Source organism: Crinia signifera, chromosome 1 (genome assembly GCF_055691185.1).
Source record: "Crinia signifera chromosome 1, ASM5569118v1, whole genome shotgun sequence".
NCBI classification, from domain to species: Eukaryota; Metazoa; Chordata; class Amphibia; order Anura; family Myobatrachidae; genus Crinia; species Crinia signifera.
In genome coordinates this window covers 205,100,173-205,112,320 of record NC_139217.1, presented here as the reverse complement: position 1 = coordinate 205,112,320, position 12,148 = coordinate 205,100,173, and the positions used below count along the sequence as shown (strand labels likewise).

The 12,148-nt window shown below is 49.0% G+C and overlaps 1 protein-coding gene across 2 annotated transcripts; it reads right to left on the bottom strand.

Annotated features, from left to right (window-relative positions):
* Window positions 1–6,695: 6,695 nt before the first annotated feature.
* On the bottom strand, window positions 6,696–10,761 carry LOC146067747 (uncharacterized). Of its 2 annotated transcripts, XM_083179203.1 has the most exons (5): window positions 10,441–10,760; window positions 8,640–8,900; window positions 8,218–8,554; window positions 7,834–8,142; window positions 6,696–7,725 (listed from the first exon to the last, which is right to left on the bottom strand). In XM_083179203.1, exons 1-5 carry the CDS (start codon window positions 10,648–10,650, stop codon window positions 7,058–7,060), a joined length of 1,785 nt encoding a protein of 594 aa, XP_083035329.1. In that variant the 5' UTR covers window positions 10,651–10,760; the 3' UTR covers window positions 6,696–7,057. The 2 variants fall into 2 exon arrangements, with proteins under 2 accessions (XP_083035329.1, XP_083035328.1); XM_083179202.1 differs by having other exon boundaries at window positions 7,834–8,554; window positions 10,441–10,761.
* Window positions 10,762–12,148: the final 1,387 nt, after the last annotated feature.

The following is a 12,148-nucleotide window of genomic DNA, read 5'->3' as shown; positions in this document are numbered from 1 at the left end:
TCTTTAACACTGACTACAGTAATGGAGCTGTTCAGGGATACTATTGTTGTTTTCATGCTGAATGCCAGTGTGGAGGAGGAGGTAGATATGATGGAACATGACACTAGTATTCCGGTGATAGCTCCATTAGGTGAGTCGGTGCGGGTTTCAGTCCCACGTCCACGCCACTTTCGTACTAGGCGTGAACTGGGTGATCTCACCGAGGCGGAGGTGATTTCTAATTATCGCCTTTCGTCTGCGGCAATCCATATGCTGTACGATCTCATGGAGCCAGACCTGGTAGCACGGAAACGGGGCAATCACGCACTCACCGGTTTCCAGAAACTGTTGGGTGCGTTGCATTTTTTTGCGTCGGGCACATTCCAGCCCACTTTAAGCCAAACATGCGGTTATTCACAGCCAACCCTCTCCCGCTGTATAGCACAGGTCATAAAGGCATTCCGCAAATTAACGACCCAGTATATTAAATTTCCTGATCAAGACAGCGAATGGAATGAGATCAAATTTGGCTTTTTCTCAAAATGGAAGTTTCCCAGTGTTTTGGGCGCGATCGACTGCACCCATGTGGCGTTCAAACCACCGCGTGCATCAGAGGAATGTTTTCGGAACCGAAAACACTTCCACTCGATGAACGTTCAGGTGGTTTGCGACCACCAAATGAAAATAACCAACCTCCTTGTGGGTTTTCCTGGGTCGACCCACGACTCGTTCATTTTAAGCCAGTCCGCCCTGTATGCCGATTTCGAGCACGGCCGAATGCCGGACGGCTGGCTGTTAGGTAAGTAGTATGTTTTTTTTGGGTGGGGGGGGGGGTTTTGATTTGTCTTGAAATCCAGACATTGTTAATAATGTAATATTTTTTTTTTTGGTTTCCATAGGTGATGCGGATTATCCCAATAAGGACTGGCTCCTGACCCCATTATCTGATCCTGTGGGCGAAGCTGCTGAAAGGTACCAAAGGGCTCACACGACAGCGAGGGCTGTAATTGAGCGAACCTTCGGTGTCCTTAAAAGCCGGTTTAGATGTTTAGACATGACCGGCGGAGCCCTTTTATACTCACCGGCAAAGGTTTGCGGCATAATTAATGCTTGTTGTATTTTACACAACATTTGCATTGCAAACCGTTTGCCGGTGACCGTGGATGCTGCGGTTTTCCGGCATGGGGACCTTTCAACAGCTTTGCTCGCCGGTATGAATGAACGAGTGGATGCGAGAGCTCGACTCATCCGGTCATATTTTGCCCAATGTGAGTATTTGTAGTCCAAAGTGTGTTGCTTGTATGAATAGTTATATGATATTTGACACTTTTCATTAATTTATGTTTTCCAGAGTTCGGTTTGGGCACGTTAGTGTTTTGGCCTGTTGCCGTTGTTCCTTTGGTTTTCTACGGTTCTTTTCCACTGTTGTGGATGTTTGCCGCTGTTGTTGCGTGGCTGCTATCCCAAGGCTACGTTTCAGTTATCCCGTGAGTATCGCTCCGCCTGGGGGAAGGTGGGGAGGGTTTGGGCCCTGTGAGGTGTCACTAACCCCTTTTTTTTATTTTCCGCAGCCTATTCCTGCTTAATACTTTCCGGAGGGCCCTACAAGCAGCTGGATCCTGTGTGCAGCGGATGAACCCCTGATGTGTGAGGGCTGCTGGCAGGTGTGGGTGCGTGATGCCTTTCCCATGGGCTACTGTGCAGTTACCCGGTGAGTATCGCTCCCCCTGGGGGAAGGAGGGGAGGGTTTGGGCCCTGTGAGGTGTCACTAAACCCTTTTTATTTTCCGCAGCCTCTTCCTGCTTGATAATTTCTGGAGGGACCTATAAGCAGCTGGATCCTGTGTGCAGCGGATGAACCCCTGATGTGTGAGGGCTGCTGGCAGGTGTGGGTGCGTGATGCCTTTCCCATGGGCTACTGTGCAGTTACCCGGTGAGTATCGATCCAGCTGGGGGAAGGAGGGGAGGGTTTGGGCCCTGTGAGGTGTCACTAACCCCTTTTTTTTATTTTCCGCAGCCTATTCCTGCTTAATACTTTCCGGAGGGCCCTACAAGCAGCTGGATCCTGTGTGCAGCGGATGAACCCCTGATGTGTGAGGGCTGCTGGCAGGTGTGGGTGCGTGATGCCTTTCCCATGGGCTACTGTGCAGTTACCCGGTGAGTATCGCTCCCCCTGGGGGAAGGAGGGGAGGGTTTGGGCCCTGTGAGGTTTCACTAACCCCTTTTTATTTTCCGCAGCCTCTTCCTGCTTGATAATTTCTGGAGGGACCTACAAGCAGCTGGATCCTGTGTGCAGCGGATGAACCCCTGATGTGTGAGGGCTGCTGGCAGGTGTGGGTGCGTGATGCCTTTCCCATGGGCTACTGTGCAGTTACCCGGTGAGTATCGATCTAGCTGGGGGAAGGAGGGGAGGGTTTGGGCCCTGTGAGGTGTCACTAACCCCTTTTTATTTTCCGCAGCCTATTCCTGCTTGATAATTTCTGGAGGGACCTACAAGCAGCTGGATCCTGTGTGCAGCGGATGAACCCCTGATGTGTGAGGGCTGCTGGCAGGTGTGGGTGCGTGATGCCTTTCCCATGGGCTACTGTGCAGTTACCCGGTGAGTATCGCTCCCCCTGGGGGAAGGAGGGGAGGGTTTGGGCCCTGTGAGGTGTCACTAACCCCTTTTTATTTTCCGCAGCCTCTTCCTGCTTGATAATTTCTGGAGGGACCTACAAGCAGCTGGATCCTGTGTGCAGCGGATGAACCCCTGATGTGTGAGGGCTGCTGGCAGGTGTGGGTGCGTGATGCCTTTCCCATGGGCTACTGTGCAGTTACCCGGTGAGTATCGCTCCCCCTGGGGGAAGGAGGGGAGGGTTTGGGCCCTGTGAGGTTTCACTAACCCCTTTTTTTTATTTTCCGCAGCCTATTCCTGCTTGATAATTTCTGGAGGGACCTACAAGCAGCTGGATCCTGTGTGCAGCGGATGAACCCCTGATGTGTGAGGGCTGCTGGCAGGTGTGGGTGCGTGATGCCTTTCCCATGGGCTACTGTGCAGTTACCCGGTGAGTATCGATCCCCCTGGGGGAAGGAGGGGAGGGTTTGGGCCCTGTGAGGTGTCACTAACCCCTTTTTATTTTCCGCAGCCTCTTCCTGCTTGATAATTTCTGGAGGGACCTACAAGCAGCTGGATCCTGTGTGCAGCGGATGAACCCCTGATGTGTGAGGGCTGCTGGCAGGTGTGGGTGCGTGATGCCTTTCCCATGGGCTACTGTGCAGTTACCCGGTGAGTATCGATCTAGCTGGGGGAAGGAGGGGAGGGTTTGGGCCCTGTGAGGTGTCACTAACCCCTTTTTATTTTCCGCAGCCTATTCCTGCTTGATAATTTCTGGAGGGACCTACAAGCAGCTGGATCCTGTGTGCAGCGGATGAACCCCTGATGTGTGAGGGCTGCTGGCAGGTGTGGGTGCGTGATGCCTTTCCCATGGGCTACTGTGCAGTTACCCGGTGAGTATCGCTCCCCCTGGGGGAAGGAGGGGAGGGTTTGGGCCCTGTGAGGTGTCACTAACCCCTTTTTATTTTCCGCAGCCTCTTCCTGCTTGATAATTTCTGGAGGGACCTACAAGCAGCTGGATCCTGTGTGCAGCGGATGAACCCCTGATGTGTGAGGGCTGCTGGCAGGTGTGGGTGCGTGATGCCTTTCCCATGGGCTACTGTGCAGTTACCCGGTGAGTATCGCTCCCCCTGGGGGAAGGAGGGGAGGGTTTGGGCCCTGTGAGGTGTCACTAACCCCTTTTTATTTTCCGCAGCCTATTCCTGCTTGATAATTTCTGGAGGGACCTACAAGCAGCTGGATCCTGTGTGCAGCGGATGAACCCCTGATGTGTGAGGGCTGCTGGCAGGTGTGGGTGCGTGATGCCTTTCCCATGGGCTACTGTGCAGTTACCCGGTGAGTATCGATCCCCCTGGGGGAAGGAGGGGAGGGTTTGGGCCCTGTGAGGTGTCACTAACCCCTTTTTATTTTCCGCAGCCTCTTCCTGCTTGATAATTTCTGGAGGGACCTACAAGCAGCTGGATCCTGTGTGCAGCGGATGAACCCCTGATGTGTGAGGGCTGCTGGCAGGTGTGGGTGCGTGATGCCTTTCCCATGGGCTACTGTGCAGTTACCCGGTGAGTATCGCTCCCCCTGGGGGAAGGAGGGGAGGGTTTGGGCCCTGTGAGGTGTCACTAACCCCTTTTTATTTTCCGCAGCCTCTTCCTGCTTGATAATTTCTGGAGGGACCTATAAGCAGCGGGATTTGCAGTTTCTTTTGCTGGTCTCTGGACGGGGAAGTCTCCAGCGGGTGAACCCCTAAAGTGAAAAAGACCTGCAGGACCAAAGGCTGTACCTGTCATGTGCGAGCACATTCATTAAAACCAAATCTGGGGTGAGTATGGAACTACGTGGGGGACTGGCGGTGGGAGGCTATAGGAGACAGTCACCGATCATTAACCCCTTCTTTCTTCTTTGCAGTTTCTTTTGCTGGTCTCTGGACGGGGAAGTCTCCAGCGGGTGAACCCCTAAAGTGAACAAGACCTGCAGGACCAAAGGCTGTACCTGTCATGTGCGAGCACATTCATTAAAACCAAATCTGGGGTGAGTATGGAACTACGTGGGGGACTGGCGGTGGGAGGCTATAGGAGACAGTCACCGATCATTAACCCCTTCTTTCTTCTTTGCAGTTTCTTTTGCTGGTCTCTGGACGGGGAAGTCTCCAGCGGGTGAACCCCTAAAGTGAACAAGACCTGCAGGACCAAAGGCTGTACCTGTCATGTGCGAGCACATTCATTAAAACCAAATCTGGGGTGAGTATGGAACTACGTGGGGGACTGGCGGTGGGAGGCTATAGGAGACAGTCACCGATCATTAACCCCTTCTTTCTTCTTTGCAGTTTCTTTTGCTGGTCTCTGGACGGGGAAGTCTCCAGCGGGTGAACCCCTAAAGTGAACAAGACCTGCAGGACCAAAGGCTGTACCTGTCATGTGCGTGCAAGGTGTTAAGTAATGTTGTTTATCATCAACAAATTTTACATGTTTATTCACCTCTCGTCCATGAAACCAGTTCATGTCAAATGGAATATACCTAGCTTGAGTTTGTGTTTGATTTTGGTAGAGTTTTTAAACTAATGAAAATAGTGATAAATCAATCAATTATATGGTCAAATCTAAGTTATCTTAACTATGGGAACACTCTCCCAAAATCATTTGCTTCTGAAACTATCACCCTGTAATAGGCCCAGAAATTCGCTTTTTGGATCAATCACTACTGTTATGAGATGGCGGGGATTGCTCCCAATATTTCACTGAGACACCTTCAGAAATCTATTTAGGTGTATTTGGCAAGAATGACATATTTAAGGAAAAGCTTAGAAATAGGAGTATCAGTGAAATATAAACCCAAAAAGTACTTGGTGTAAACCGGCACAAATCTGGAAACTCCTAGCTTGTATGCATGTAAAATAAAAAAAAAACCTTAATATTTATCTGACACTGACCCTTTATCATTTTTTTCAGTCGTTTCAAAAGAAAATGGTTCACAACTGAAAAATGGAATAATACTCATCTGATACCTTTTTAATAACATTCAGAAGCAAGAAAGCAGTCAATATATTTGAAAAACTTTATTTAAATTTTTTTCACATGTTAAATTCCGAAATAAATTAATACCATGGTAAAGACTTTCCCGGTGTCAATTCTTCATCCTTACCGTCGGTATAACCTGCAAAAAAGGAGAGCAAAGTTTGGAAATTGGTATCAAAAACCTATTTGGGAAAAGATGTGAGTTGCAAGCTGTGGGCACCGGATGCAGAGTAAGCGTTGTGGTAACGCACAAGCCAGCCACACTTCAAATGCGCCTGGTCTGTGCGTTAGCACAAGGGACAAGATGTGACTTGCAAGTTGTGGGCACCGGATGTGGGCACCGGATGCAGAGTAAGCGTTGTGGTAACGCACAAGCCAGCCACACTTCAAATGCGCCTGGTCTGTGCGTTAGCACAAGGGACAAGATGTGACTTGCAAGTTGTGGGCACCGGATGCAGAGTAAGCGTTGTGGTAACGCACAAGCCAGCCACACTTCAAATGCGCCTGGTCTGTGCGTTAGCACAAGGGACAAGATGTGACTTGCAAGTTGTGGGCACCGGATGTGGGCACCGGATGCAGAGTAAGCGTTGTGGTAACGCACAAGCCAGCCACACTTCAAATGCGCCTGGTCTGTGCGTTAGCACAAGGGACAAGATGTGACTTGCAAGTTGTGGGCACCGGATGCAGAGTAAGCGTTGTGGTAACGCACAAGCCAGCCACACTTCAAATGCGCCTGGTCTGTGCGTTAGCACAAGGGACAAGATGTGACTTGCAAGTTGTGGGCACCGGATGCAGAGTAAGCATTGTGGTAACGCACAAGCCAGCCACACTTCAAATGCGCCTGGTCTGTGCGTTAGCACAAGGGACAAGATGTGACTTGCAAGTTGTGGGCACCGGATGTGGGCACCGGATGCAGAGTAAGCGTTGTGGTAACGCACAAGCCAGCCACACTTCAAATGCGCCTGGTCTGGGCGTTAGCACAAGGGACAAGATTTGGGGACAAGATAGATTAGAGGGTGCACTTGGGTATTACTCACCAATAGGTATGTAGCTTTGGCATTCTCCCCGTTTTGGATTTTAGGAGTTGAAAATCAATTTCCAATGCACTGCACCCTGAAAAAATGAAAAAAAAAAAAAAAAAGGTGTTTGCACTGGGTGTAATTTTGATAAATATTAACAAATGGTTTAAAGGTTGCATTACAAGGGTAGAAATGTGGGATCAGATTGCTCTTTTTATGGCCCATTATTACATCCACCATATGTAAGGAGCTTTCATCATTTCCCAACAATTATCAATGCATGCACGCGCATGCATTGCCTAACTGTTACGCCCAACTCCTTAGTGAACACAGCTGTAGAAAAAATTTGCAAGGGTTAAATAATCATAAGAAAAGACAAACTGAAAGTAGAAGAAAAGAAAGCTTTGTATATTAACATAAAAACCGACAACATGTAAAATAAATGGAAATATACGACCGTGTTCACTGTGCAGGGTCCTCCTCCGCCGGTCCCGGCCTTTGGGCGGTTGAAGCTCGAGCAGGAGATGTGCGATGTGGTGGCGTCCTTGGTCTTTGGCTGGAGGGTGGAGGAGGTGGATACATTCCAGCGTAGCCTTGGTATGCCTGAGAAGATCCAGCCCACGATGTTTGGAGATGCGCAGGCTCCTGATGCCGACTTGATGAAGATGGTGGCATCCACGGTGAAGGGGTGGCTCTCGCTGGTTGTCCCACGTTGTCCGGATTGTATCTCCGCTGCAGGGAACTGGCGATCATCATGCAGCTTGCCGCAATTTGTGTCTGGCAGGTGGAAATTTGTCTCAGGGTCTCCTGTTGACACGCTGCATTCTCAACCAACTTGTAGATCCCGGTCATCATCACCTGGTTATCCTCTCGACGTCTGCGTTCGGATTCCACCCAGTCTTCATGCCGTCTTCGCTCTATTTCGGCCCAATCCTCCTGGCGTCTTCGCTCGATGTCGGACATCGTTGTGGCCAGTGTTTCAAGATGCTTCTCCATGGCTGTCATCCTCTGCTCCATCATGATCCGGTACTGGTTCTGATGATCTTCTATTTCAGATGCCAATTGCCGGACTCTATGGACGCGCGTTGGAGCCTGTTCTCTCTGGATGTCCTCCACGAGCTGCATTCCGGCTATAAAAAAAAAGGACAAGATAAATAAATTTTATCAATTCCACACAATGTAATCTTTAAAAAAATAAAAAAAAAACACAAGGTTACAAACAAATGGCAAAAGCTTACAATCCATCAGTGGTGGTCTGGTGGGATCCACCTCCTCCTCATCTTCAGACGCTTCCTCGATGTCCTGGATGGAATGATGATAACTTGGAAGCTGATGGGCCAATCCTCCACTTGCTGTAGATCCTTCTTCACCCAGTGGGGTTTGCAAGCTGCTGTCTTCAAATCCTTGAGAGGTGTCTTCTGTTTGAATGGACGATTCAAACTGACTGATCGAGTACAGATCCAGGGTGATGGTCTCTTCCTGTGTTGACGGTTCTTCAGCCGGTTGGCTTACATGGGTGTCTTCTGTCCGATCTTCAGCAACGACAACTGTTGAAATGAGAATATACATTTTAGAACATTGCAATATAATTTTAGAGAGAGCAAAGTAGTACAAATAATTACCCTGCTCCTGAGTTTGCGAAGGTGCTGTTTCTGCAGGTGTTGTCTTCCGTCTTCTTCGTTGCGCAGGTGGAATTTGCGCTTCCAGAGCATTCAACACTTCTGCTCTGCGGACATTGGACTCCACAGAGCCTGGAACACCTTCCACCATGATTGGATTCATGTGTTCCTGGATGGCTCGTTCCCACGGCTGCCATGTAACTTGTAATGGTGGTCCGCCTCCAGTCCCAATTAGATGTTGCCTGACTTGGCCCATCTTCCGTTTTGTGTGCCGTCGACAATCATTGTATCGTTTGTGGCATTTGTCGATCGACCTGACGTTGCCACTCACTGCTGTAATCTAAGATGCAAAACATCACATTATAAACAATCAAATAATGCACTTTTTTAAATGGATTTATTTTAATAAAAATAAAGCAATGAACCTTCTCTGCAATCGAGGCCCATATTCTTTTACGCTCTCTACTGCTCGTTTCCTGTCTTCTTTGTCCACACAGTTGGTCATAGAACTTGTGGACCATTTCAACCAGCACGTTGCTTTCTGCAGTAGTGAACGGGATGCTCTCTTCTTCTCCCTCGGCAAGTTGGTCTAGGGGAACCTTTTTTTTCCTGCCAGGTTTCTTTCTCGCTACGGGTGGTTGGACCCCAGAACCACTGGGTTGTTCGTCCAGTGTTCTGTCTGTAGCCTTTAAAAAACAAACAGTGTCAGCAAAATTACACATAGATTTAGCATATATTAAACATTAACTTCATGATGTATTAAGTATTTGGCCACGCCCCTTTCCGTCATATGTTGTTCGCCTGCATCTTTCTGCGTTTCAGCAAAGAGAACTGCAAAATGCCGGCGATAACCGGAAATTATCACGGACTGTATTCATATCTGAGCTGGGTTCCCCAGACTGCTGTATATAGGGGACATCACAGGGCTGTATGTCGGACAATAATAGGATGTTATACTGAATAATCCAAACAGGTTATTCAATTAGGATGAGTATGGGTGCTACTGGAGGGAAATATGCCCTCATGTTATGTAAATGGCTGTAATATGTTCCCTAAGCTTTGTATACTGTATCCCATACTGCTACATATGCATATGAAGGCAAGAAGAGCGTTTTATGAACACAAGAGAAACTGGGAGGATAAGCGTTGCCCGTGGTTACGTCACTGCCTCCTGGTTATGTTGTTAGTAAACTGTGATGGTAGCATGAATAAGGGATTTGCAACAATGAAGTTAATTATGGCATTTTTCCCGAATGCTTAATACCTAAAGAATATAACTGTATATCTAGAGTCAAATGGTCCGGCTAGAAGCGACCAAAAGCTTAGATTAGAATCTGTTTAGTTTGTGTATATTTTTTGGTTCTGGGATCAAAGGGCCTCTTTATATATCATGCAACCGCACCCAGCATAGGAAGGGTTAAAAATTCCAGAGGGTGGTGGAGAGGGGTGCCTTTGGGATTTAAGTGGGTGTTTGCAGGGAGAGAGAGGCAGAGAAGTGTCCGAGCGTCAGCGCTGGGAGTTGTGGACTAGCGTGTCCTGGCCATCTGATGTTAATCTGAAGGATAACATGGTAAGGTTCTGATAACGTGAATAATACTGATGACCTTTCTGTATATAATGTATATAGACTTTAAATGCTGATTTTACATGTAGAACCCGTGTGTAAAATAAAGGTAATACTTTGGTATCTTTGCTATTGTTTATTCCTGTGCAATCTTTGGAACTAGGAGTGACCCCGGGGCTCTGCGTGAGGCTTAAGTTGCGCTGCGCTGCTGCATGATCCCGGGATCTTCACACTGGTTGCCCGGGGGGGGGGGGGGGGGGGGGGGCAGCAGAGTAGGTGAGCAGGCTATCAACGCGGCGGGGGACTGGACCAGCTGACACGCTGATCTAAGTCACATTTGCATCATCCTTTACCCCGCCACCCTGACAGTGCGCAGATCTACTCTGCTGAGAGCGGCTATTACAGCATCCTATCCTGTCCCCACCCCCCACCCCTCCCCACTGCTCTCAACAGCAGAGTGGACTTAGGATGCAGAGTTTGAAAAGTTAACCTGCTCTCATGCAGGGTTCGTGATGCGCAGCAGCAGCAAAATATATAAAACCTACAGTCATCGGCGTCCGGTGGCCACTGTTTAATGGGTCCCGGCGCCCACTTTTAGGGTAAAATACGCGCTAGTGCGTTGTTGCGAAACCTGTCTATTCATCAAGTTTTAAAGAAGTTACCTGTGTCCTTCTCCTTTTAGTTGTTTGTCTTGATTGAGGTGTTCCTTCTCGATCTCCATGCTCCATGTCGTCCTGCACCGGCCGGCCAGGGTTACTTGTGGATATCCTATCACCATCTTCCTCCCTTGTAGTCATCTCCACTGGACTCGTCTCACCTGAAATAGAAAGAAGAGGGGAAAGGGGTTCCACGGTCCTTGTCCGATGAGACATTCCTGTGGAATATAAACACAGATATAGCAATATTAATTTACATTTTTTTACCTTTACTGTGCAATTAACCTACCTTAAGAAAATTTTGTGAAAATGACACTTAGGGGCGAGGCGAACCCAAGTGGGGTGCAAGGTGCAGACATGCTAGTCAGGGATGCTGGGGTGTAGTGGGGGGGATCCCAACATGCTATGTTCGTGACCCAGGGCCCCCATTTTAAAATGGCTGCAGTTTTTTTTTTCCTTTTTTTTTGGCTGCAGTCATTTTAAAATGGGGACTCACGACCACGCCCAAAGCATGAAGGGCACCCACCACAACACTCCAGCACCCCAAACAAGCATGCAGCATGGCCGCACATGGCACCCACACATGATCCACACTTAAAAAAACCCCAAACAGGCAATTTTGTGAAAATGACACTTAGGGGCGAGGCGAACCCAAGTGGGGTGCAAGGTGCAGGCATGCTAGTCAGGGATGCTGGGGTGTAGTGGGGGGGATCCCGACATGCTATGTTCGTGACCCAGGGCCCCCATTTTAAAATGGCTGCAGTTTTTTTTTTTTTTTTTTCCTTTTTTTTTGGCTGCAGTCATTTTAAAATGGGGACTCACGACCACGCCCAAAGCATGAAGGGCACCCACCACAACACTCCAGCACCCCAAACAAGCATGCAGCATGGCCGCACATGGCACCCACACATGATCCACACTTAAAAAAACCCCAAACAGGCAATTTTGTGAAAATGACACTTAGGGGCGAGGCGAACCCAAGTGGGGTGCAAGGTGCAGGCATGCTAGTCAGGGATGCTGGGGTGTAGTGGGGGGGATCCCGACATGCTATGTTCGTGACCCATGGCCCCCATTTTAAAATGGCTGCAGTTTTTTTTTTTTTTTTTCCTTTTTTTTTGGCTGCAGTCATTTTAAAATGGGGACTCACGACCACGCCCAAAGCATGAAGGGCACCCACCACAACACTCCAGCACCCCAAACAAGCATGCAGCATGGCCGCACATGGCACCCACACATGATCCACACTTAAAAAAACCCCAAACAGGCAATTTTGTGAAAATGACACTTAGGGGCGAGGCGAACCCAAGTGGGGTGCAAGGTGCAGGCATGCTAGTCAGGGATGCTGGGGTGTAGTGGGGGGGATCCCGACATGCTATGTTCGTGACCCAGGGCCCCCATTTTAAAATGGCTGCAGTTTTTTTTTTTTTTTTTCCTTTTTTTTTGGCTGCAGTCATTTTAAAATGGGGACTCACGACCACGCCCAAAGCATGAAGGGCACCCACCACAACACTCCAACACCCCAAACAAGCATGCAGCATGGCCGCACATGGCACCCACACATGATCCACACTTAAAAAAACCCCAAACAGGCAATTTTGTGAAAATGACACTTAGGGGCGAGGCGAACCCAAGTGGGGTGCAAGGTGCAGGCATGCTTGTCAGGGATGCTGGGGTGTAGTGGGGGGGATCCCGACATGCTATGTTCGTGACCCAG

Bases quoted from the DNA above. Each gene is read 5' to 3' on its own strand.
- LOC146067747 (XM_083179202.1), bottom strand. From the start codon at position 10,650: ATGTCTCATCGGACAAGGACCGTGGAACCCCTTTCCCCTCTTCTTTCT. The intron at 8,901-10,440 runs GTAACTTCTTTA...TGTTTTTTAAAG, and splicing joins CTAAAAGGAGAAGGACACAG to GCTACAGACAGAACACTGGA. The intron at 7,726-7,833 runs GTAAGCTTTTGC...TTTTTTTTATAG, and splicing joins CAGACCACCACTGATGGATT to CCGGAATGCAGCTCGTGGAG.